The sequence below is a fragment of the Gallinula chloropus genome (assembly GCF_964237585.1).
Source record: "Gallinula chloropus genome assembly, chromosome: 5".
Lineage (NCBI taxonomy): Eukaryota > Metazoa > Chordata > Aves > Gruiformes > Rallidae > Gallinula > Gallinula chloropus.
In genome coordinates this window covers 64,710,836-64,737,158 of record NC_140090.1, presented here as the reverse complement: position 1 = coordinate 64,737,158, position 26,323 = coordinate 64,710,836, and the positions used below count along the sequence as shown (strand labels likewise).

General features: G+C 49.4%; 3 protein-coding genes across 4 annotated transcripts in view; all 3 read left to right on the top strand.

The window, feature by feature from the left end:
- Positions 1-11,636, top strand: part of EXOC6 (exocyst complex component 6) — a gene marked incomplete at its 5' end in the record, with an annotated part of 91,557 nt that extends 79,921 nt beyond the window's left edge. Inside the window, 3 exons of one of the 2 annotated variants that reach the window (XM_084264757.1) lie at positions 9,509-9,621; positions 10,073-10,084; positions 10,523-11,636. In XM_084264757.1, coding sequence (XP_084120883.1) covers positions 9,509-9,621; positions 10,073-10,084; positions 10,523-10,655 — 258 coding nt within the window. In that variant the 3' untranslated portion in view covers positions 10,656-11,636. The remainder of the gene's footprint in view (positions 1-9,508; positions 9,622-10,072; positions 10,085-10,522) is intronic. The other variant, XM_084264758.1, reaches the window with a different exon arrangement.
- An 835-nt stretch (positions 11,637-12,471) lies between these two features.
- On the top strand, positions 12,472-19,254 carry CYP26C1 (cytochrome P450 family 26 subfamily C member 1; the record flags this gene model as incomplete). The annotated part of the gene is made up of 6 exons (XM_084265461.1): positions 12,472-12,663; positions 12,740-12,964; positions 13,086-13,361; positions 14,984-15,139; positions 18,113-18,616; positions 18,892-19,254. The coding sequence occupies 6 exons, from the start codon at positions 12,472-12,474 to the stop codon at positions 19,252-19,254; spliced, it is 1,716 nt and encodes a 571-aa protein (XP_084121587.1).
- A 3,808-nt stretch (positions 19,255-23,062) lies between these two features.
- Positions 23,063-25,665, top strand: CYP26A1 (cytochrome P450 family 26 subfamily A member 1; the record flags this gene model as incomplete). Its single annotated transcript, XM_084265387.1, has 7 exons — positions 23,063-23,251; positions 23,427-23,651; positions 23,747-24,034; positions 24,153-24,302; positions 24,628-24,762; positions 24,978-25,130; positions 25,324-25,665. The coding sequence occupies 7 exons, from the start codon at positions 23,063-23,065 to the stop codon at positions 25,663-25,665; spliced, it is 1,482 nt and encodes a 493-aa protein (XP_084121513.1).
- Between the last annotated feature and the right edge of the window lie 658 nt (positions 25,666-26,323).

Genomic DNA, 26,323 nt, shown 5'->3' with positions numbered 1-26,323 from the left:
GTGAGCGTGTATGCCTCTGCATCAGAACCTCCAAAACAAAATAAAATGGTGAATGACCTGACCATTGCATAATGCACACTTTCTAATCCACACAAATTTTACCATTGACATAGTTTTATGCTTTGTCTAAAGGGACTCCGTGTACAGGCTAACGGGCTTGACAGGAGCAATTTGGCCTGAGCCTGTGCCCTCTGATGCTTGACTGTCTGCCAAGCTCCTGCTTTTCAAACTCTTCCCTGTTTCTTGGCTCAAAAGACAGTTCTTTTGCTACTAGTCCAGCTTATTCTTTAATGATGATGAAGAATACACATCATAATAAACATTTGCACTGCAATTAAACAAATCTTTGAAGTGGCATTTCTTCTTGCTATGCTGTGTATTGCATAGTCCCTAGATATTTGTATTTGCCTCCGTGATTTTTCAGTGACGTTCTTCAGAAGTCACATCTTGGGCTGCTTGAGGTTTTAATGGGCTTTTTAAAAATTAAACGTTGTGACTTCTTTTTCTGGTTATAGTAACAGGAACAAACTTGTTCATGGGACTTCAACAGCAGGCATTTTATTTTGTAGACAGGTTTAAGTTAATGTGCAGTGCCAAAGAAAAAAAAGAAAAGTATTTGGGCTTGCTCATCAATATAACAAGACCAGGCATCTCTCAAAGTATGTCTCAGGGTCCAGTTTTAGGAAACAATTGTGCCCTTTCAGAGAATTTAGGTTATAAAGGACTTAATTGAACACACCCAGTGGTTCAGCTGTCATAACCTGAGTTTATACATTATACACATGCAAATGTGTTAAAGACTGTATCACAGCATTCAAGGTAGTGACAGATGTGATTTTCACTTACAAATTTGGAACAGAAGCATTTACATATAAAACTGTTTCATTCGTACAAACATCTAAATGTCCACAATTTAGGCACAATTTCTAAATGCACAGTGCGTTAAAAGAAAAAAAAAAAGAAAAAAAGCACGTTTTAATGCAGTGGTTTAAAAATTGAAAAACACTGCTGTTCTAACACAAACTGCCCTTTGAAAATCCGGGGCTCAGTTTTCAAAGCATTGCCTAGGAATTTAGCCTGCGACCCCCATTGACACTAATGGGAATTGCATAGCTAAATCCCTATAGCATCACTTTGAAAATGCATTTGTTATACCAATCCAGAAGAAGGGTGGCATAAACTATAGGGAGACATTCACAGATCAAGAGATCAATTTACACTTTGAAATACAAGACCGAAGTGTGTTATTCCAGTTATGTGGTCAGTGGGGGTTGGATTTTAAAATTCACCGCATTCACAAAATAAGTCACCAGGAGTAAATAAAACAAAATATTTTGGCAAGTGGCAGGCAGACTTTCTAACCAGGCTGACAAGATACTCGTCACCAGTAATGAACACCAACTGATTAAGCGATAATTGCATTTGGTTAGTGCCCTATTATTCTACAGTTGGCAAACTCTGTCTTTTTTCATTGTAAAGCTGGACTTAGATATCTCTATTTTAAATACTTTTATTGTTCCTTAGTGACGAGGAAATGTGTACAGTAAACAAGATGTGTCTTTGTCCAGTTCTGATCCTGGTCCTTCATGCTTTAGTTCCAATCTAGTAAGTGCTTTCATGGTGTGCATGCTTTAATAAACAAGAAGATAATATGGTGAACTAATGCGAGTGTTATCTTCATGTTCATACGGGGTGTTTTCGTTAACTTGATGGAGATAAGTAAATACCTATGTAAGGTATATTCGTGTGTACATGTGCATGAAACATTAGCAGAGCCTAAAAAGAAAGTGTCGTTGTGTAGCTGTTCCTGCAGTGCCTGTGAGTCCCAGTCATGGACCATGGCCCCATTATGCTGGGCAGAGTATCAATAAGTGTTTTAACAAAAGGAAAACAGCACTGCCTCAGAGTTCACAAACCCATGAGATGATAGCTCCGCTGAAAGGTTCACATTATGTCAGAAATTATGAAACAACAGTGATTCTGGTTGACAGGCTGCTTCTTCAGCCATCAGACCCGTTTGTTGTTCTGAATACAAGGTGTGTATGTGTTCAGTGAGCTTCTTGGGGTGGGAAATGGTGAGGAGTGGGATGTTTGTGAGTGGCTATTGTGAGTTTACTGTGTTTAAGATGAAAAAGCCTTAATCTTCAGAACTTTTTAGCTCCAAACCCAATAGAAATAGTAGTAATTGAAACATTTGCTCTTCCTTTCTCTTAATGACTTAAATGATATGTAGCTAACAGCAGTCATGGGGCTTTTTTTCTAGGTTAAAAGCCTCACATTGTCAAGGAAAAAAATGCAATGTAATTTCTGCGTTTTCTCCTAAAAAAAAAAGTAATCAGTATAGCTTGCAGTTGTATATGCTTGGCACTGTTCGTTTCCCAGAAGAGTTCACCAGTATTCTAGGCTTTGGGATTTTTTTAATTAACGAGGTCAAAATCCATTATATCTAAATTTCAAAGAATTTACCAATTAGCTGTAGTCCACGATGCCCAGCAGGTGGCTTTTATACTATTAAAGGGAGATTGTTTCCATCTCTGATCAAAGCAAAAACAAAACAAAGGAAAATATAGAATATTTTGCTGTATACGGTGCAAGCCCCATGCTGTGTAAATTATAGGTGAAAACTATGAGAGAGACTGTTCGGTCATGCCAGTTCAAGAAAAAATTCTATGTATTTTCACACTGTTCCCCGTGAGGATTTTAATGGTAGGGTCTAAATCTGTTTAGATTACTAATTAGCTGAGAAGATTAGACAGCTTCCTATTTCCTAAAATGAAGATTGTCACATTTTCTTGCTTAAAAGTAAAAGTAAAACTGCACAATTAAGTAGATTAATGAATTTGCTAAAAGTAAAATTAGAAAACGCTGAGTGTGCTGGAATTGTGGCAAGATGCAGAAAAGTTCCGATTTGCACTTTTCTGTGAATCTAAACTTCCCCGATTTTTACCTACTTAAAAGAATGTTTGTGACCTTTTGACCCTTTTGTTATCCCTGCTCAGAAAGGCCTTTATTCTGTAAGGCTTAGGTATAAAAAAATAAAAAGAGCGTTAATGGCATAACAGTCCTTTCTGATCATCCTGTGTAAGATGTTTATGCAAAGTGTCAATAGAAGCAATTGGCCTAACAGTGTGACAACCTGCTTTGCTTGGAAATGGGCTAATCTCCTGTTTGGGTTATCCAGAGGTCAGGTAAGGATTTCTTTTTTTGCACTCCCCATAGCGCGGGTACATAACCTGCAAAGGCTACGGGGCAGAAAGCAGGAGTAACCGAGCCCCACAATGCTACCAAGTCTGGGGTGGGGGGTAATAGGTTTTTGGGTTTGTTTTTTTTATTCTTACCCTTTTTGCGTTTCCTGAGGTGGGTTTTTTTTTCCTCTGCCCTCTCTCAATTTGTCCATTCCTGGTCCCATCCCAGAGAGTCTTACTTGAGCATATAATAGAACGATGACAGGGATTATCTGCAACCTCACTTGGTGGTTGTTTTTTGGGTTTTTTTTTTCCATACGGGCATCATCCCGCTCCTTTTTGAAGTTCACGTGGAAACCTACTTTAAATCTCAGTTTTTTGAGGGCTGCCCCTGTTGCCCTGTCACAGCAGGCTGGAACTCAATAAGCGCTCAGGCAAGCATAGCGGGCCGGCAATGGGCCTTGGCGGCTGCATGCTGTGAACTCCTGCCTCACTGAATCAGCTTCTGTGTGTTTTTATAACTGCCTTTTCTTTTCCCTGTTAATTATGCCCCAAGGCTGTGGAAAGACAGCATTTATCTGTTTCAACAGACTAAGCAGCAAGTGTTCTGACATGTTTATCAGGCAAATTGTACCTGACAAAAGGTAATTACACATGCAATCAAGACCAGAAGCAACTGGATGATTAGGGGTTAATAAACTCTTTAGCATAAGAAATATTCGGCTTGTGAGCAAGGAGAGTCGGCCAGGAGGACATAACTGACAGTGATACTTTAAAATAATCACTTTTCTTTTGATGGAATGTTTGGATTTATGGCTAGGTAGGCAGAATACTACAGGTACGACTCCTGGACTCCTCGCTTTTACCTCCAGTCACGGAATCACTGGTGCCTAGTTGTAAAACCAAAGCTGTTTCCTGATGCTCTTGATACTTCAGAAGATACAGTGGCACCATTCCAACTTGTACTAGGCCACCTTGATGATTTAAAATTACTTTTTTCTAGTATAACTAACCCAATTGGTGGTGTCTAATGGACACTGTCCCCATTTCCTTCTGTGAAGCCCTTCTGATGACTGCGGAGAGCTAGTTCCCAAAGTCGCATTATCTTCTGAGATTATTCCTGACAGTTGCCCAAAAGTAAAAAGGAAAGGGCATCTGTATGATATTTGAGGATGTGACAAGAGGTTGAAACAGCATTGAAAGGGCCGGATGGTCGATTCCAGCAGTTCCCAGTGCACAAAATTCTCACGTAATTACAAGATGGCCTAAATACAAGACTAGAGTAGAGCAGCTCGTGACATTAGGTAATAAAAGACAGAGCTTTACTGAGCAGTGATGATCACTGATTTCTATTCAAACATGGCTGTATCTCCTAGATACTTGGGGAAAAAAACCAAGAGTTCTGAACTTGGACCTATTCTTTCAAGTGCCCTATTTGAAAACAGAACAATACACCTAAAATCTTAAGACCCTTTTTTTTTTGGCCCTATGACATCAATACTGTAGTGTTTTGTGTTAACCAAACCTGTTAGCTATCAAGGTCTTAAAGTAGGGCCTCTTTTAACTGAAAAATAGTTTAATATATTTTACAGTAAGATTGTTGTGTTTAAAATAAAAGTGCTCTAGTTAAAACCAGTGGTGTTGTTTGTATAGCCTTTATATAAATATATATAAAGTGTGTTTTTTTCTGAGTGGTGTTGATTTTGAACAGTAAGAGTTTGTTAGGCACGTAAAAGGCATTTAGAGTATATATTAATGGGAACAAAATGTTAGAAAATCAGCATATTGTAGGGCATCATTCAAAATGCAAGTGTAGAACTGCAACCAAGGGCCTCAAGTTACCTGTGATGTTAGAAGTATATATGTGACTGATAATGTGGTAGTTTGAGAGGACAGCGGGTTTATATACAGTAAACGGAACATGCTCCTTTCTGATCTTCAGCCCTGATGGTTCCAAGATGTTGAATAAAGGTTCCTCTTCGATCACACCTTTAAGAAGAGGCAAACCCTCTAAATAAGGCAGAATCTTGCAATTGTAAGTGGTTAGTCTGTTGGACGCACCATCTGGTATACTGGAAAGGATAAAGCTTTTCTCATGTTCCTTTATTTTTTTGGTAATGATTCACACTCACAAATGTGCCACTTCCCTGCGAACTCTTATTAATTACTCCTAGTCAGAAGGGCTTGAAGGTTGTTCACTTGCTCCTGGGGAAACTTACCCTGCTTCATTATAAAATTCTCAGGTATAGCATTGCCTGTCTTAGCTTATTCTTAGTTTTCATGGTTGTTATGGAATAGAGTATCAGTGCCATTGTTCCAGCGCAGCAGAGTGTGCATATACCTTGTTTGCTGGATGCTTTGCAGTGTTTCTGACAGAGCATCCTTGGGTGGCTCCTTAGGTGGGGCTGAGTGGCTGACTAACAGCAAATGGTCTGCACTGCCTCCAGACCGAGAACAGCAGGAAAGATTGCCTTTCTGTCTGCTTTGAAGCATTTCCCCGATGTGTTAACTTTGGCAAGATGTGTGCAAAGTAAACACTTTCCCTATTGCCATTTCAAAGCAAACAGTGACCTTGAAGAAGTCTCCCTTAGCACCATCAGTATGATGTGCTGTGTGGATTTTGATTGATTTTTGAGACAGTATTTCCAGGACCTACTCTGTGCAAATATTTCTCTTACTACAGTGTGTGTCAATGGGGACAGGTTTTTTTTTCATTTTCAGTTTTTGTCTCAGTAACAGCGACAGTTTTAGTGGATAAAATAGTAGTAGGGAAATGTTGCTTTTATTTGGCCTTTAATATAGGTTGATTCTAGTTACCACAGTAAGAACTACTGTCACAGAACAAGCCAGTTCTCCTGTACTTGATGCTTCACAACTGAAAAACTGTGGGGTGATTTGACCTGAATTTAAATCCCCCAAATACTGGGATGGGATTTTTTTTTCAATTGTAGCTGATGCTCACTTTTTGCAAAATCGATATTTTAATGATTAGACTTGATACAATTTTTATTTTTCCACATTAGTAGTAATCACAATGTTTAAAAGTCCAGAGATTTATAACCTTCTTTTCTTTCAGTGGAATTTGACAAATCCCATGTATTATACCTGTAGTATGAGTCACGTCAGCATGTCAAGTCCAATCCATGAAGTATTTCCATTATGTCTTCACCTTGAGTACCGTATAACATTATCAAAGGCTGTTCCCTCTTGTGGTTTTGGACACACCTAGTCCCTGTCACATTGTAAAATCATTTTAGTGTGCATCTATTGTGAATGAAAATACGGGAAAATATAGGGGGAACACTTGAGGGTTTTTTCCTCCACTACTGAAGAGTTGTCCAATTGCTATCAAGCTGTCTGTATACACAAATGAAAAAATCCAAGCTTTTGCATCTCCATGTTTTTCTCTTATTTTCAAGAATATGTACAAACTTCAAGATATTATCACCTACTAAAATAATAATCACCTGCCAAAGGATTATCAGCTTTGCTTCATTATCAGCTTTGTCTTTCCAAGAGTATGTTCAAATCTCATGTAGTAGCCTGAGTATTTTTCTGCCTCTTTGAATGGATGGGCTGTCTTCCAGATCATGCCAAGATAGTTCCACCTTAATAGATGCCTTTCTAAACAAGTAGGAGGAAATAGATTGCTTCATTTCAATACAGCAAACGTTTTTGTAGGAAAAGGCAGTGTAAATCAGAAGGGAGCAGAGTAGCAGAACTCAGAACAGACCAATACCCCTGCAGTATGACTGCAGGAGAGAAGGTTGAATTTTAGGGCTGTGGTCAAGAAAAGCTTTGTGTGGGTGAAGTTACTTCCCATACACATGTGATGGTTCTGGGATGAGCAGCTTATGTGTGATAGACCATCCTTACTGCTGTTGGCTGCTCGCCAGGCGCTCCCCTTGCAAAGTGCCCACACTGACTGCATATCCGCCAAGTGCCAAGTCAGATGCAGGTGATGTGAATGGCCAGGACACAGATCCGAAGAGCTGCACACCAGGCAGCTCTTGCCCACCCACAGTGTACAGTACGTGCTGTCAAAGCACATTACATACAGCAATATGCCACAGTGCAGAACTGCAGCTGTGAGGGGGACAGAATATACAATACATAATTGTGCACAGCAGCAGTCCAGTCTCCAGCAGCGTCTGCAGCTCCCTGTCACATTTACTCCAGCAGCAGGGCACGTTTGTCACACTGCAGCCCCTGAACCTTTGCATGAGGAGCTGTGATTGGGTACATGTGTCACTTGACTGTGTGTCCTTGGTCCTTCCTGTTACCTGCCACGTGTCATGACAGCTGTTCTAACTTAGGAGGTTTATTAGCATGAGGCTGGTTATTTGCAGCGATTTGACCGAGGGTTTCAGGGTTGTTTAGGACTTACCCCAAATCCTTGATTTCAGTGTTACAATGGGGATAAGAAATGAAATCTTTAACCATTGAACACAAATGCTTGGAGAAGCATTGGCATGGTCCTTTCTTAAGGGTATCTCCCATGTGAACACCATGACAAGTGTCACTGTAATTAGTTTATTAATGCATTCTGTTTGCTTCTCTGTAGGAGAGAGGAAATATGAAATCTCCAGATTATATAGTTTGGGTTCCTTCAGTTGCCAGTATTATCCTCCCAGCGTGTGTTATGTGTCTGCCTGTCCCATTTTTCCACTCTTTTGTTCATGCTTTTGAACATGTCATACAGCCTCTGTGAGGACTGGGCACTACTGACTGTTGCAACACGGGTAATAGGGGGTGAGCAACATGCAGCAGCAAGGCTGTGGCTTTCACAAAGCCTGTCTGCTCAGTGACTAAAGGCATGTTACGTTGTCTTCTCTCCAGCTCAGTAGAATTGATGGTGTCCATCCTGAGAAAGCGCTTTTAGGGAAAGAACCATTTGCATTTGACATTGGTGGCTATCACATATATGTAGCCAGCAGGGAATGAAAGAGACTCCTTGCTTTTTATACACCTTTCAGTTAGATGGTAGTGAAATGCAGAATCTAGATGTCACTGCGCTTTGCAGTGGTCCATGGAGGACTTTGGAAGGACAGAGCACTAGCTGTGTCAGAAGTCTGTTATAAAGTCAGGAAATGTTACTATTTATAGCCTATAACCTATATTTATACACTATACTACAAGTATGGAAGGAGTAGTTAATTAGAAAATAATTTATTTAAATTAGACACTTTCCTTTAAAATAACATAAGAAAGGGTCAAGGATGTAGAAAAAATGGAGAAAGCAAGCATACAAATTTGAAGCTGTAAAGTGTCTTCTTTTATTTTGTAATTAAGTTGGTGTTATAATTTTGGGGATGTGCATTACCAGAGACCTGTGATGTTTTATTAGGCTGAGAAGTTTGAGTAAAACAAGGCTGTCCAAGATGCAATCCTGCTCTTGGATACTCTGAGGAGTCAGAGGAGCAGGTGCCTGCTGCAGCCAGCTATTACAGCTATAACAGCTCTCCTCTGATTTCACAGAAGTAAATGTTTAAAGTGAACATTTGAGCTGGGGCAAAGTGTTGCTAATGGTTCCCCACACTTATTTTAACAGTGGCTTTGGTTAACACAGGGCAGCCTGAGAAGAATCCCACGTTAGCCCCTCAGCAGCAGGATGAGGCCAGGCATCAGCTGCTAGGGAGAAGCTGAGGCTGCCTTACGCTTGCTGTCAATGGGACCAAGAGCTGCTGACCCACAGGTTGCTGTAGGAAAGGCTCCACTGAGTGAGACTGCCTGTGCCCTGGCCCTGGGCAGGGCACCCTGCCTGTGCCTGGCCTGCACACCGTGATGGCGGAGGGGAATTAGGCTTTGGAGGGCTGCAAGGATGTTGATTGCTGGAGGTTAGGTATTGTGTCTGCTTGTAAAAGCAGGTTGTTCTGTTCAACAGTAGCTCTGAGAGTATGAGTCCAAGGCCCGGTTCAAAACTGCTGTGCTTGGAGGCTTTTTGTTTCCCCATCTAAGTGTTCAGGGTTTGTTGGGGCCAAAGTGTGCCCAGGGCTTGGGGCTGAGTCACGGGGATCAGTCACCATGGAAAGTGCAGCAGGGGGTGTTTAATTCACTTAATTGAGACTACCTGAACCTCTGGTTTAAATTACTGTGAGCTGCAACAGGGAAAAGTATCCCCTTCTCCATCCCCACGGTAGAGTGAGCTCCTGAAACAGCAAAGCGTGAAACCATTTAGCATCCCCTCCTAGGACCTGCACAGCCGCCTCCCAGGAAATGGGCAGGTGAAGGGGCTGTCGGCTGGGCTCCCGGCTCGGGCCGTGCGGGCGCGTCCTCCCCGTAGAGCCGCTTCGCGCTTCCTCACCCGCATCTCCCCCCGCCAGCTCCTGGACCTCTTCATGGTGTGGGACTGGTCCACGTACCTGGCTGACTACGGACAGGCCACCTCGAAATATCTGCGGGTCAATCCGAGCACGGCCCTCACGCTCCTGGAGAAGTAAGTGCCGGGGCCGGGGCTGCCGCCGCGGGGATGCGAGAGGCGGCGGGGCGGGCGCGGGGCAGGGACGGGCGCCGCAGCGCTCCGAGCCCGGCACCCACGGGGCGGCTGCGGGGCCGGGGCCGCCTTACCCGAGAGTTGCGGCGGCGAGACCTCGAGGGCAGCGCGTCGTTGTCCCGGTGCCGAACGCCGCAGTCCCGGTAGCAGCTTGCGATACCGAGTTGCGGCTTTAGGGCAGGAAAGTTGCGGGAGGCTTCGCCGTGGTAAAGCCGGTGCGAGCATTTCGGCTGCCCCGCGAGCGGTGAGGGAGAGCAGGGTAAGGGAGGGCGCGTTGCCGTCAGCCGAGTACCAATCTGGTTTTAGAAACGTCATTAAATACATCGTGATTTAAAGGCACTTTCTAACGGTGTTTTCTCTCCTCCCCGGCCTGCGGTGAATACGTATTTTGCAGAGTTCACAGAGGGTATGTATCGCCTATATTCTTACAAAATTATGTTGCTTCAATTTGGTTTATTTCCCGAATTTCGTTTTAAAATGCATTGATACGGCAGCCCAGCAATAATGGTACTGGGTAGCTTGAGGGTGAACAGAACACCATGGGAGGAGATGATGATATTGATGGGTTTTCTGGTTTACTTCTCTCCTGGTGCAATTGGTAGGGCCAGTTTCCAGCCAAAGTGCTATTTGCTTAATACTTGCAGGTGATTTGTGAAGTAGTATTTGTTAAAACAAGTTCTGCATTGCAGAAGTTTAATTTTAAAACAGAGAGCAGGTTTTGTCATCTTTCTGTTCTTGTTAGCAGAAAGATCAAAAAGGAACCAAAATAAACCTATTTAAATAGTCCGGGTTTTGTTGTTTCTAACATGTCTGTGTCATTTGCTTTTTTTTTTTGTTTCTCCAGAATGAAAGACTCTAGCAAAAAGAACAACATTTTTGCCCAGTTCAGGAAGAATGATCGAGACAAGCAGAAGCTAATAGAGACTGTAGTAAAGCAACTTAGGAGTTTAGTGAATGGTATGTCCCAGCACACATAGGCCTGTTAAATCCACGGTATCTCATCGCTCCAAGAGGTATTTCTTAGCCACTATTTCTACTAAGCAAACAGTGATATCAGTTAGAACATTCGTTTGAGTGGAGGAAAAATGCAGCAGATGGCTTCTACACGGAGTCTTCGGCAAACAATCTTTGTACGTATTTTTAATGGATCGAATCCTATTTTGTATATTGTAAACAAATGGTGAAAAATGAGACTGTACAATAAAAAACAGCTCAATCGTATTGTACGTGGAACAGCTGAACTGTAAATACATTATTTAAATATCTGCAGACATGGCATCCAAAATTTTGCTCCGGGTAGGAATTATTTGAGAAATGAACCCTTAGTTGCTGTTTTCTGGATGAATCTTAATTTAATGTTTTTAAAGCATCGAGATACTTGCATTTCAGATGTTGCCTATTGTTTTTCCGCATTAAATGTATATTAGCCTTAAAGTGATTGGACATAATTTTGTATACCAGATTTTGTAGTCTGGAGGTATTAAAAAAATCTTCTGATTTTTAGTACCTCTGAAAACTACCTGAGAACTAGACTTGATATTTATTTAGCATTAGGGCATATAGGCTTTGTTCTCCAAAGGGGTTTAATCTTGAGGTTGTGAATGTAAATAACGAATTGGGTTCTTTCTAATGTGACATTTTGTTTTAGTTTTGGTCCTCAGGGTTACTATTTCTAACTGTCCTTTTTGTAAGACCCCGGGTTCTTTTCCCCAGGTTGCAGTAAGGAACAGATTCGCCACTGTTGCTTTCGTGCCGCATCTGTTTGTCAGTATGCGCTTTCCACCGCCCGACCCATCCCAGCATTCCGCCCCACCGCCGGTCTCTTTGCACTCTCCCCTCCTGGCTATTTTAGACACAAAAGAGAATGTCTAAGAAATACAAACCAAATGGAACATGTAAAAATAGTGTACATTTTCGCTGTATTTTTAAGTTATTGTCGGTCTAAATACAGTAATACAAACCTCGCCGTTTGCCTGGTTAATTTCACGCGCTACAACGCACCTTAGGGCTGGTTTCCTTGGGGTCTGTACACGCCCCGGCTCTTTCGTGATTTACCCCCGGGGCAGGCGGGCGGGGGCGGCCCCCACGGCGGGGTGCAGCCCGAGGGGCTGCCCGAGGGGCTGCCGCTCCAGTCCGGGGCGGCGGGGCCTGCGGAGCGGGGCTGGGACGCTCCCCGGCCGGAGGAGCCCGGGACGGGACTCGCTGCCTTTCCCGGACGGGAAGTGGCCCGGAGGGGGGCTGGGGGTTCTCGGCGGGACGCGAGGCAGAGGGGGCACCCAGCGATGAGGGGCAGCCGTCCCGCCGCGGAGCCGGCCTGGCTGGGACGGGGGACGCCGTGGCCGGCAGCGCCGTCGGCAGAGGAGGGGGGCGCCCCGAGAGGCCGGGCGGGGGGCGGGATTGGGGGGCCGGGCCCCCATTCCCCAGGAGAGGGGGAGCTGCCCCGGCCGCCCCAGCTCTCCCTGGCCGCGTCCCCGCGCCCCTCAGGCACCATCCTCGGTTCTCCCGCTCCAATCACCGCACTTGGCCGCGCTGCTTAAATATGCAGCGAGGACGTCATCTCCGAAGGTGGATCGGGCGTAAGTGGCCAATATCTATATAAATGTGGCCGAGGGGCGAACCGGCAGCAGGAGGCGAGCGGGGCCGGGCGGGCAGCAGCCGGCAGGGCCAGCCGCAGAGCGCCCGCCGCCGGCAGCGGAGTCGCGGACCGCCCGGCCCCCCCGAATTTGACAGCCGCCGGGGCCGCCCCTCCGAGCCGCTCGCGCCCCCGCGCCCGCCACGACCTCCGGGAGGAGGATGCCGGCGGGGCTCTCCTGGCCCGAAGCGGCGGCGCTGGCGCTGCTGGCCCCGGCGCTGCTGGTCACCCTGTGCCGGCACCTGTGGGCGCTGCGCTGGAGTCTCAGCCGGGACCGCGCCAGCGCCCTGCCCCTGCCCAAGGGCTCCATGGGCTGGCCCTTCTTCGGGGAGACCCTGCACTGGCTGCTCCAGGTAAGGCGCAGGGCGACGGGGACTGGGTGGGAAGGGGCTGGCGGGAGCCTCGGGCTGACCTGCAGCTCGTCCCCAGGGTTCCCGCTTCCACAGCTCCCGGCGGGAAAGGTACGGAAACGTCTTCAAGACCCACCTCCTGGGCCGGCCGGTAGTGCGGGTGACGGGTGCCGAGAACATCCGCAAGATCCTGCTGGGCGAGCACACGCTGGTCAGCACGCAGTGGCCTCAGAGCACCCAGATCATCCTGGGCTCCCACACCCTGCTCGGCTCCATCGGTGACCTGCACCGCCAGCGCCGCAAGGTGAGCCTCGCGGATGCCCTGACAAAGCAGGCAGCCCAGGCAGCACCTCCTGCACAGCCTTGGGCCTCGGTGGAACCCTGGCTTTAATGACATGCCTCTGTTCCCTCCTTTCTTCTCCTAGATCCTGGCCAGAGTGTTCAGCCGCGGTGCCCTGGAGAGCTACCTGCCACGGATCCAGAAGGTTGTGAGCTGGGAGCTGCGGGGCTGGTGCATGGAGCCGGGCTCCATCGCAGTTTATTCCTCCGCTAAAACCTTAACTTTCCGCATTGCAGCTCGGATTCTGCTGGGGCTCCGCCTGGAGGAAAAGCAGTTCAAGGACCTGGCCAAAACTTTTGAACAGTTGGTGGAAAACCTCTTCTCCTTGCCCCTCAACATACCCTTCAGCGGGCTGCGCAAGGTACTGCTGCCTGCCCCACTCCCTCTGCCTGGGGACAGGGAACAGACCCCCTGTCCCCAGCCCCATCAAGGGACATTTCTGACGGGCCAGGACATCTGCAGCAGCACCCTGTTCTGGGTCTGAGGGCCTGGTGTCTTGCCCACCCCAGGTGTCTGCCCTTCTCTCTGCACTACTCACCTGTTCCTGGCTGGCCTCCAGCACCTTTGGGCACTGGCTCCAGTTCATTGTACATGGCAGGGGCCCTCTCCTCCCTCACCCCACATGTTTCTTCTGCTGGCTCTGATTAGTTAGTCCATTGTGTCCAGTCCTGTCCTATTTCATCCCACCTGGATCATGTTAGCCCACAGCAGAGGGGTCTGTGGGCATGAGCACAAAGGTGGGCACTGCACACCTCAGGGAAGGCTGAGGACTTAAGATCCTTGGTTGCTTTCCTCAGCAGCAGAGAGACAGCGAGGGGTCCTGGAGGGGAACATGGCAGAGGAGCAGTCACCTTTGCCTGCTTCAACCTGTGGTTTCTTCCCTGCTGCCCTGCTCCTCTTTGCCTGCATCACCACACTCCTTATCTAAGTACCCGGTCCTGTGTCTCATGCTTCCTCCCCCGTTGCAGTCTGTGTTCCCTTCTCTGGCTTTGGGCTCTCTCCCCTTACCGCAGCTCTGGTCTCCTGCCCCTTTTAGCCCGATCTGTCACTTCCATTGTGAGCTCTGCCCCACCAGATGACTTTATCCAGCCTGTTCCAGTTCTCCTCCAGCCTCCCTGCTGCTCTTCACCAGTTCAAAGCTCTTGTTTCCCCTGATCAGTTTCCCTTTGCAGGTTGTCACCAGTGTGAGTTTTCACCTTCCCATCCTATCACTCCCTGCCCTCCCTCAGGTCAGCCTCAGCCTGTCTGGCTGCATTTAGGTTCCCTTCTCTTTCTCTTTGCTCCCTGCCCTCTTTGTCCAATCCTTCCCACCTCAAATTTCAGCCTTTGTATCTTCTTCCCAACATCTGTCATTGGCCATTTTTCATCCCAAATCTTTGGTCCTTCTGGCTTTTGTAGGAGACACCTTGATACAGAGCCACACACTCTGTGACTCTGTCTAGCCCTCCCACTTTGCAAAGGGATTGCCGATCACTTGACTTGGTGAGGTCTTATCTGAATGTTTTGCTGCACAGGAGTGCAAAGCAACTGGAGATGACCTGGGTGTGATTAATCAGTCTTTATCTACTATACCCTCATGAAGCCACTCATTTGCTTCTGTCTCAGATGTGCCTTGCTGCTTGGATTCAGTTTTATTAGGTTACCTCTTCTTGTCTCTTTGGACAAGCTTCTTTTGGGCCTAACACAACCACAGGTTTCTCAGCACAGATGCCTCTGGACTCAGCACCATGGGTTTACTGCTGCCTTTTCCTCTCAGAGTGTTTCTTAGGACTGGTACCTGATTCACAACAGCAAGGCAACAGAATTTGCAGCAGTTCCCCTCAAACTGCTGCCTCTTGCGAGGCTCTGGGGCTGGGCCACAGAGTAAACAGTTGTTGCTGTTACAGATCCTGTGATTAAGGATTGCCACCCTTGGGGTCCCCTGGTCTCTCTGGAGAGGGGGCAATTCCTAAGGCTCTCCTGAACTGTGTCTGCCTCCTGCAGGGAATCAAAGCACGGGACATGCTACATGAGTTTATGGAGAAGGCAATTCAGGAAAAACTGCAGAGAAACAACCCAGAAGATGACAGTGATGCTCTGGATTTCATAATAAACAGTGCCAAAGAGCACGGCAAAGAATTCACCATGCAGGAGCTAAAGGTAAGGAGAACCCCCTTGCAGTGTCCCTTCCGACTTGGTGGCTGTTTGAGAGACCTGGGCTGAGGAGCAGGAGGAGGGCTGTGTGGGGGCTCATCACCAGCTGCTGGCTCCTCCCCTCCTCTTACCAGCTCTGAGGACACCAACTCCAGCACAAGTGAGAAAGCCTGGGCTTGGCATGCTTGTATGCTCTCATCAATCTGTGTTAGAAGAGAGCTGGTATTTAAAAAGGGAATAAAGGCCTCTTGTACTTTCCTCCCCAGGGCCACCCGGCTTCAGTGTGGCTCAGGTGCTGTTGGGTTATGTGGCTGTGCTACGGCTCCGCAGTGAGCACTCAGTAACCTCCGCGATACTGTCTTAAGATAGTATCTGTATTTCAAGCCAGTCCTGTGCTCCTCAGGCATCCCCTGGTATCTGGCACAGGGTGGCATATAGATCATGTCACCATAATCCTCGGGGCTGTGAGGCCAGAAACCTCTGAGGTGATAAATCAAAATGGGTCCAGGGATGAAATAAGGGATTTCAGGTCGTTCCTGATCAGGAGGATCTAACTGCTGTCATTAGTTAGATCAGCTAGCTCACAGATTGCTATGATGCAACACTGTGCATCGCTGAGACTCAGGGAGGAACTCAGCAGTCCTTACTGAGCCAAAGCTGCCAACTGACTGAAAAGTATTTTGGCAAGGCTCTTGGGGGGTAAATTGTCATTAGTACTGCAACTTTCATAGCCCCAGGTCCCTTGGTGTCAGTGAGTGGCAGGTGACACTGCGTTTATGTAACAGCTTTTGAAGCAGATGTGCATGGGTACAGCAGCTCAGTATAGGTTTAAAGTATTTTAGTGTGGTTTAAAAGTGCTGAGCATACCTAGTTTTACCGTTTATTTAGGTATTTAAGGAGAACTATCTAAAGACTAATGTTTTATAAATATTTTGTAAAAGTGTATCTCTATATCTAAAATATTTGAAAGACTTTACAGTGACTGTTAGATACAATTAGAACAAGCATATATTCCTAAAGTAATTGTATTATAATTATTCATTATATGATTTGTTCAAATAGAATTTTATTATAATATAATTGCTTTTAAAAAAATAATTGCTGGGTTCAAAATGTGATTGATTAATCTCAGTTATTATACACAAGTAATGACATGATCTCTCATCATGACCCTGGTTCTGACCACAAATGGAATAAGGGAATGTTAAACACAACACAGGGTGACATGGCAGCTGATTCAAATGACAGTGTGTTCATATGCTGCCCATTACAGTTACAAAATGACTTGCAAACCAGGCTGCCTGTGATTGCAATTATGGCAATCTTCTCCACTCTAATAAAACAGCAGCTGAGCTTTCCTTCAGTGGAACGGTGGAATTTGATAAAAAGCCCAAAGCTGCCCCAGTCTCATTGCTGTAGCTGATTTTGGAGAGACACCCCACACACTAGCACACAGTAGTTACTAATTTGCTTTTTGTTCAAATGATTTTGATGGACAGGATTCCTATAAATGTTCCTAAATTCACTGTGATTTGCACTGCTGGCATGAACTCAGCAGGACCCTCGAAATGCAAAGGTCATTAAAAAGATACCACTTTGCCCAAAGTACTGTTTCAAAACATTTAAAACCTTGGAAGGATTTAAAAAAAAAAAAAACCCAGACCATCCTATGTAGTAGTGCCATCACTGGCTGGATGAGTGGAACCATAACGCTGATGGTCCTGCCTCTCAGAACAAGGAGCTGGGCTGTAGCACAGGGACGACACTGATGAAGCTGTGGGAAGATGCTGCCACCCATCACCTCATATGCTGGCCTTGTAAAAGCAGGGAGGGAAAGTCAGCAGCTTGTGTCACAATGTATGTTACAGCACTGTCAGAAGTTGATGCAGAGACTCATGAGGACTGTCTGTTACTTCAAATCGCAGAGCCTGCCCTAAATTCCTTGCATGTCATTGAAATGTCTTGGGTTTTTAATTGCAAGAGGTGGAACCAATAGATTTCTTTTCATCTGGGCCTGATATCTTTTGAACTTACAAATTCCTGCTAATGCCTGCAGGAGTGATAGGGGGCAACAGGGATCTGTTATTTCAGAGGTTTTATTTCAGCAAAGATGCCCTTGAGACCTGCACTTTGGCAAAAGCCTCTAGACCAGCCAGGGCGACAGAGCAGCTGCCACCTTCAGATGGTGCTGTATGTTTGAGCATTATTGTTTGCTGTCAGAGATGTGTCATACCATGACCTAGTTTTGGGCAACCCTTAACTTTCAGAAAACAATTTCCAAAAGTCAATCACAGAGTGCTGCAATCTGGCATGTGCTGTGCCTTATAGACCCTACAGACAGTCCCAGAAAGACCAGGAGGCTGCATGGGGATCTGTGAGCCAGGACAAGGCAGTTATAACAGATTTGACTGTGCTGTGGTCCATCTGAGCTGGGTAACCTCCTAACTTGTGGAACTATCAGGAGCACTGCTGTGCTTCATGCTCTAAAGCTTGAAAAATGAGCAAGTCCTTTGCCTGGTGTGTGCATCCCTGGTGCCTGCAGGAGAGCTCCCTGCCAGCAATAGCAACTGCTGGAGTGGGGAGGTCTTTCTGCTTTCGACTCTGTTGGTTTGATTTTCCCCCCCTGACAAGCCAATGGTCCATTGTAAGTGGAAATGGATCAAATGCAACCCATTTTAGCTGCCAGCATACCTAAGGTTCCTGCACAAACACACGGGTTGGTAACCCCTGGCTGGGCAGAAAGGTAAAAGCTGGGTGCAAAGGAGAATGGGCAGCTGTGTTTCTGCATCCGTAACTTGGCAAGTGGATGACCAGCTCCTACAGAGTTCTTGGAAGAAGAAGGGTGAGCACAGGTTGTGGAGAGCAGAGGGGAGGCTGGGGCCCTCTGCACAGGGACAAAACCTGCAAAAGGTGAAAGCAATCTGAATCACAACCAGTTTAAAATGTCATTTAAACTTGTCACCTTCCTTCCTCTCCCAGGAGTCTGCAATTGAGCTCATATTTGCTGCTTTTTTCACCACGGCCAGTGCCAGCACCTCTCTGATCCTCCTGCTGTTGCAGCACCCCACAGTGATTGAAAAAATGAGGCAAGAGCTGGTGTCCCACAGTCTGTACCAGCAGTGTGAACACTGCCCTGCAGTACCCTGCCCGGACACCCTGACCACCCAGAGCAGTGACAGCGAGGACCCACTTCTCCCCACTGCCAAAGATGCTCGCAAGGATGAGAGACAGGGCTCAGGCCCAACAGAGGAAGACTCCCCTCAGCCCCACACCCTGCCAGAGCCCACCCTCCCCCAGGGCAGTTCCTGCACTGGTCCCCAGCTCCAGGCACAGTCAGGGCAGAGCTGTCGCTGCCCCTCTACCATCAGCCTGGAGAAGCTGAGCCGCCTGCGCTACCTCGACTGCGTGATTAAGGAGGTGCTGCGGGTGCTGCCCCCCGTCTCCGGAGGCTACAGGACAGCACTGCAGACTTTTGAGCTGGATGTAAGTGCCTCGCACTCTGGCGGGCTGCTAGGGAGCTGCTGCCTGCCACTGCCTGCAAGCACCCTGTGTCTGCGCACAGTGCTTTGCAGTGTAGCTCAGGGCAAGTGGCACCCGACAGCCTCTGTGGGTCCCACCTGGGCTGGAAACAAAAGGAGCTGCAGAGCAGATGGGCAGTGTGGTGGGGCTGTCCTCGAGCAGCCTCTGTTCACCCTCGGCTAGCATAGCTGGCTGCACTGGTACATAACTCTCCTCCCCTCTTCTCTCCTACTCCCCAGGGTTACCAGATCCCCAAAGGCTGGAGTGTCATGTACAGCATCCGTGACACACATGAGACAGCCGCTGTCTACCAGAGCCCCCCCAGCGCCTTCGACCCAGACCGCTTCAGTGCCACCCGGACGGAGGTCACAGGCCGCTTTCACTACATCCCCTTCGGTGGCGGGGCGCGGAGCTGCATTGGCAAGGAGCTGGCACAGGCCATCCTCAAGCTGCTGGCCATCGAGCTGGTCAGCACGGCACGCTGGGAGCTGGCCACCCCCAGCTACCCCACTATGCAGACCGTGCCCATTGTGCACCCCGTTGATGATGGGCTGCAGCTCTACTTCCACCCCTTGCAGCCTGGCTGTGGCAGCGAGGCCTGAGCCCCAGAGACAAACTGCTCCCCTCATCCCTGGTGTCGATGCCCCTCCACAGCTGCAGGAGGCAGGTCTCTGCTGCCCCAGGCTATGTATGGCACTGGGTCCCTGCAGAGCAAAACCCCAGAGGTCTTTGGATTTTCCCCCTCCTGGTGTGTAAGCTGGTAGGGAGGGTCCTGCAGGGTCCTGCTTCTGAGCTCTGGGGTGAGCCTCCTCCCCAGCCCAGGGGCAAAACCCCATGAAGCTGCTGGCAACAGAGTAGCCCCCATGGGGGTGCAGCCAGCCCCTGTCCCCCACAGGTCTCCAGCCGCCAAGGATGGAGAGGAAAACTCGCAGGCCCTCAGCTAAGGCTCCCAGAGCTTTTCTGTCCCAGGGCTGTCTCCTGTGGATGTGTTAAAGGAGAGGCAAGATGAACATCCTGCACAGTGTAGTTTTTAGAGGTAAAAGAGGGAAGATGAGGGGAGGGGGCTCTACAGGAAAACACAAGTCAGGGCTGCCCAATCCATGGCATCAGTTTTAGCTAGAATAATAGGGTGTAAAGTGGTTTTTATTGTAAATATTTAATCTTATTCCTGGAGTTCCCTTTAGAGCTGGCACAGAGGATGTCTCATTCAGTCGGTAGTTGTAGCTGTGTATGTCGTGCCTGAGCACAGTGCTGCTGCTCAGAGTCTGCCATGAAGCCCCCTGTGGGGTCCCTGGAAGATGCACTTCCCAGCTGCAGCCTGACCTGATTGGGCTGAATGAAGCAGGGGAGCGGGCATTGGAGAATAAACATTTGGAAAATGGACATTTCTGAATATGTCCAATTTGTGGTACAAAGTCCCCGGTTGCTGTTGATGCTGTTCATATTACAGAGGGGCCATTTGGAAGGTGACACAGGCCTCATGGTGGCTGACCACATCACCTCCCACAGCCCAGCCCTGCCAGGGAACGTGCCAGGACAACAGCTCTGTGGGTCCATCTTGTGATACCAGGGGCTAAGCCTGGGTGCTGAGGGTACCAGGTAGCTTTTGAGTACCACATGCCTTGCTGAGACATGGGGTGTCTCTCTGACATAAAAGTGAGTCCTGTTGGTTGTGCACTGAGAAGACAGCTGTACCCAGGTCCTTGCTCCACTGCAACATGTTTATAAGCTCTTTTCAGCTTCACTACTGCTCCTGCGTGGAAGCAGTGGGGAATCATCCGCCCTGTCCCTCCAGTGCATCCTGTGCCTGGTGGCACAGTGTGCTGTGTGAAGAACCAGCAGCAGCTTCACCTGCAAGGGTAGAAATGTGGCATGAGGACAGTCCCTTTGGAAAGGCTCTGGGGAGCTCCCCTGCCCCCTGCATCTGTCACCATCCTGCTTCAATGCCAAGCTACAACTGACCTTGCCCTGGCCAGTGCTCCTTGCACATCAGTGCTGGGGCACTGCAGCAGAGCGTGTGCGGCTGTTAGCTGTCAGAGGGCTGTGCAGCAAGCACAATGCTACCTGGGGCAGAAATGTGGCTCCCAAATGTGACAGGTCAAATCTGGAAGAGGTTGAGCTGCAGGACTGAGTTAAGTGCTGTTGGCAGGTCGACCCCGTAGTGAACCAGAGCCTCTGCCCCTGCTGACCTTGTCCTGAAAGGTGAATCTTTCTGGCTATCAGAGGTGAAATCAGTAGGTGGTGGCTGCAAGTGGCAGTGACTAACTTTAATTAGCAGGAGCTGCTGGCGTGGCTGTGACCCGTGGGTAACGCAGGATCCCAACACAGGCAGGGCTCAGGCAGGGCTGGGCTTGCAGCGTGCAGCACTGGGTACAGGAGGGCGAGGGCTCCTCCAGCAGCGTGCTTAAAAATTACCCCGAGCGCTAACGAGCCCCATAGCCACCCGCTGAAAACTGTAACATGGATCTAGTTTAAAAAAAAAAAAAAAGAAAAAGACTTGAAACTGATTTTGTTTGCAGATAAACAAAAGCATTTACAAATGAAGTGTAATAATTGTTACTTGTAATCAAAGTTTGTTCATATTAGGCTGTTAATTTCTTGACCCCCTTCCAAGATGTTTTTAATTATCCCTTTCACTCTTTACCATTTGATTCTTTTCGAGCCGATGGCTGGGGAATACACAGCTGGGGAGATAATAAAGCCTTCCTGTGGCAATTATCGGTGCTCAGGCCACCGTATCTCGTTATTTTGATAGACAGTGAACTTGGCGCGGTTGCCGGCCGGGTTCACGCAGATGTCACGGTCCGTGTTGTAGGTCACAAGCAGGTCAGCGCCCGGCAAGGGGAGAGCGCCGGGTCAGGGCGCGGCCGCGCTCCCGGCCACTGCCGGCCGGGCCCCGGGAGCCGGCCGTACCCCGCGGGGCCGCGCACCTCCGGGGACCAGGAAGTGTCCCCCTGGGGCGGGAGGTGTCCCTTTTGGGCAAGGGGCTGCGGAGGCGGGCAGTCCCGCTCCCGCAAGGCATCGTGAAAGGAGGGAGGCTCCTGTGTGATATGTTGAGTGTCAGAAAAATAATAATTAAAAGTGACACCTTCCCCCCCACACACACACGCACACAACTTCAAGCGTTTATTGAGCTTGTCTGGGAGCGAGAAAGCAAAAGAAACAGGAAGGGAATCAGAAACGGCAAGGAAAAAAGCGAGCTCGATAGTTTATTGGCAGCAGCCATGCCCAGCGGAGCGCTCCACCGCTCCCTCCTTCTCTCCGCGTCCTCGAAGCCGCAGTCCGCGCCGGGCGCCCCTTCCCCAGCGGCCGCGTCCCCCGGATGGAGCCCCGCGCACCGGGACCCAGCGAGCGCAGCCTCCCTGCGGCCCCGCCGGCCGCCCCGGTCCCGCCGCGCTCCTCCTGGCCGGAGTCGCCGCTCCTGCGTGTTGGGTAACCCCCGGTGCCTGCCCGACGGCTTCGGGAGGGACTCCCTCTGCACCGTGGCTCGCAGGCAGGGCGCCCGACTAGTGCCCAATGCCTCTTCGCGGCCGCCCCGAAGGCCCCCGAGCGAGGACAGGCAGCGGATCCCAGGGAGAGGAGCCGGGCAAGGCGGGTTAGGTGTTTCCTTTCCGCGCTCACCTCCCTTTCCCTCGGTGACCCGCGCTTGAACCTGCATCGGGAGGCTGAGACGGACTGCTGCCGCGGCTTCTTCCTCCGTGGCCGCTCAGAAACACAAGCCGGGCCCTTCGAGGTGAACCAACGGACAGCGGAGACTCATCCGCCGATGCGACCCCACAGTTGCGGCTCCGCCCGGGGGGCCACCGGGCGCCACCGGCACCGAGAAGCACCCGCACCGTCCAGCCTCAGCACCGGTCCGGCTCCGGACGCTAGTTCGCTGTTCCCGGTCGGCGACGGCAGCGGGCGGGCGAAGGAGCTCCGCAGCTTGCAGAGCGCAGCGGCACCGGCCGGGGAGCGCCTCCGGAGGGTAGGTGTCTCCGGGCAGCGGGCATCCCGGGTGCTGGAGCGGGACACTGCTCGGTGCAACCTCCTGGTTTCTAACGAGCGTCGTGATAAATCCGAGGAGGCGGTCGGCCCCCGGTTGTCAGCTGTCGGCAGTGTCCCGCAGCCCGCTCTCTGAGCGCGATGCAGCGGGAAGCGAGCCCCCAGCCGCCGCACCCGGCAGCACCTTTCCTTCCCCATCAACTGTCTGCAGCGGGCAAGATGCGCCACGCAAAACAAATAGTTAAAGATTTCGGGGGGAGGAGCCAGACCGCAATCCGCAATTAAAGATGAACTTTGGGTGAACTAATTTATCGGACCAAGGTAGGGTGGGCAGCAACCTGGGAAGGGTATAAAAGGCGGCCCGCGGCGAGCCCGGCCCCCGCACTCAGAGCTCCCGTGGGGACGGGCTGGACTTTCTTCCCAGCCATGGGCTTCTCCGCCCTAGTCGCCAGCGCCTTGTGTACCTTTCTGCTGCCCCTGCTACTCTTCCTGGCCGCTGTCAAGCTCTGGGACCTGTACTGCGTGAGCAGCCGCGACCCTAGCTGCCCACTCCCTCTGCCCCCGGGCACGATGGGGCTCCCCTTTTTCGGGGAGACGCTGCAGATGGTGCTGCAGGTAAGGCGAAACGATGCCGCGGGGAGCAGAGAAGAGCCCCGGCTCCTCCTCTGGCTGCTGGGGAGGGGGATGAGCCGCGGCTTCCCCGTGCCCAGGTACAACAGAGCTGCTCTCCCTGTCTCTTCCTCTCCCGCTTTGAAAAATTTATTTCATTATCTCCCCCTCCCCTGTCTAGAGGCGGAAATTCCTCCAGATGAAGCGCAGGAAATACGGCTTCATTTACAAGACTCACCTCTTCGGGCGGCCCACGGTGCGGGTGATGGGCGCCGAGAACGTGCGGCACATCCTGCTGGGCGAGCACCGACTCGTCTCTGTGCAGTGGCCGGCCTCGGTGCGCACCATTCTGGGCTCGGGCTGCCTCTCCAACCTCCACAACGGGCAGCATAAGCACCGCAAAAAGGTACGGCCCCGACGGCGGGCGGGGAGCGGGTGCGGCCGCCCCAGGCGCAGCGGCTGAGGCTGTGTCCTCTTCCTCCTCCTCGTTCCCCCGGGCAGGTGATCATGCGGGCCTTCTCCCGGGACGCCCTGCAGCACTACGTGCCCGTCATCCAGGAGGAGGTGAGCGCCTGCCTGGCGCGCTGGCTGGGCGCTGCCGGGCCCTGCCTGCTGGTGTACCCCGAGGTTAAGCGCCTCATGTTTCGCATTGCCATGAGGATCCTGCTGGGCTTCCAGCCCCGCCAGGCAAGCCCCGATGGTGAGCAGCAGCTGGTGGAGGCCTTTGAGGAGATGATCCGCAACCTCTTCTCTCTCCCCATCGATGTGCCCTTTAGCGGGCTCTACCGGGTAAGGCTCCTGGGAGGAGGGGGGAATACATAGCCCTGCACCCAGGACAGCAGGGAATGGAGGGGAGGGATAGCTGTACAGCCTGAGTTCTACATTGCTCTTTCTGCTGCCTGGTCAGGGCTTAAGGGCACGCAACATCATCCATGCCAAGATCGAGGAGAACATCCGTGCCAAGATGGCCCGCAAAGAGCCTGAGGGCGGCTACAAGGATGCACTGCAGCTGCTGATGGAACACACCCAGGGCAATGGGGAGCAGCTCAACATGCAGGTGAGATCCAAGGGCCAGATACATCCCTTTCCCCATTCCCTCTATCAGCAACACGCTTATTTTTTGGGTCCAAAAGGAGACAGCAGGAAGTTCTCCCTCTCCCCATGAAATAAACCAGTAGTGCACTGGGGTGCAGAGGCTGCAGCCAGGCTGGTTGCACAGAACCAGGGCTGTGTCCACAGGGAGCATAAGCACCCTCCTCATTCTGATCCCTGGGTACCTGCTCCATCTTGGGAGTGATATGCGGTGTTGTGATGGTAGAGTGGGCCTGGGAGAGATAGTATGTTCAAGGCCTGTTTTATCCCTCCTCTGTTCTCTGTGTAAGGAGCTGAAGGAATCTGCCACAGAGCTGCTGTTTGGGGGCCATGAAACCACTGCTAGTGCTGCCACGTCGCTGATCGCCTTCCTAGGCCTCCACCACAATGTTCTACAGAAAGTGAGGAAAGAGCTGCAGGTGAAGGTGTGTGTCTGCCCCAGAGACATTTCACAAGAAGGGGCAGTGGGCAGGTACCCCCAGGAGAGGTGTCCCAGATGGGGCTCCCCTCAACCCAGGTGGTCCCTTACTTCTAGGGTGTGGCAGGAAAACACCACTTGCTGAGGGGTGGCTGCTTTGCAGTGCTAGGAGCCCTGGCCACCCTGGATCCATAAAAGTTATGGCAACATCTTGCTTTCTAGGGGTTGCTGTGCAGTCCCAACCAAGAAAAGCAGCTGGACATGGAGGTCTTAGAGCAGCTGAAGTACACAGGTTGTGTCATCAAAGAGACCCTCAGACTAAGCCCTCCTGTTCCTGGAGGATTTCGAATTGCACTCAAGACTCTAGAGCTAAACGTAAGTGGGGCTTGGGTGCAACAACTCCATGCAGATGTAAAGAACTAGTGCATTTATGTAGTGTTATCTGCCTTTGAGTGACCTGCAGGAAGCCAGAAGGGGAGGTGGGGCACACCAACAGTGTTCTGCGCTGACACTTCACCTTACTTAACACAGCAAAGCGCTTCATGTCTCCTATCTCTTCTTTTGATAGGGTTACCAGATCCCTAAAGGTTGGAATGTTATTTACAGTATCTGTGATACCCATGATGTGGCAGATCTCTTTACAAACAAGGAAGATTTTAACCCGGATCGCTTCATGTCTCCATCTCCAGAGGATTCCTCTAGGTTCAGTTTCATTCCTTTTGGTGGGGGCTTGAGGAGCTGTGTGGGCAAAGAGTTTGCAAAAGTCCTTCTAAAAATATTTACAGTGGAGTTGGCTCGGAGCTGTGACTGGCAGCTGCTGAATGGACCTCCTACAATGAAAACAGGCCCCATAGTGTACCCTGTGGACAATCTGCCTACCAAATTCATAGGTTTCAGTGGCCAAATCTGAGAGGTCAATGCTTGCCTCTGGCTGGATTTCTACATAGCATCCACTTTGTACATAGTAACTTTTTATAGTAACAAAGGCCTTTAAATATTTAAACTTGTAAAAGAGTTATTTATGTCCTCTAAATATTTCAAAAAGGCTGTGATATTTTTTCCCCAAGCACTACAATTATGGGTCTCTGATTCATAATTAGATAATGTTATTTCTATAGAAATAAGTTTTCCCCTATTTAAAAATCTTATTGAAAACTGGCCAGCTTAATCACTTAAGACATCTCACCATGGTGTCTGTATCAAGAAATATTCTTAAAGAAGGCATTTGAAACAATGGTAACTATCATCCAAATTACATAAAATGGTTATTGGTTGAGAATGTTTTCAGTATTATTTGTGTCTAGATCTTATGTTTTATGTGTAAATTTTAAGTTTGATAATAAAGTTTATTTTTTATGATCCTCTGTATTAAGATCTGTGTGTATGCTGAAAAAGCAGCTAATGGGTCTAAAGTGTATGAATGCAAGGGCAGATCTGCTCTCGTGAATGACCCAGTTGCTATGTCTATGCTCACAACTCTCCCCTACCTCTCACCCCCAACGTGGTTCTCAATTGTGAACACTAAATTATTGTAAACTTTAGCCCCTAAGTGGCAAGAGTGGTGCAAA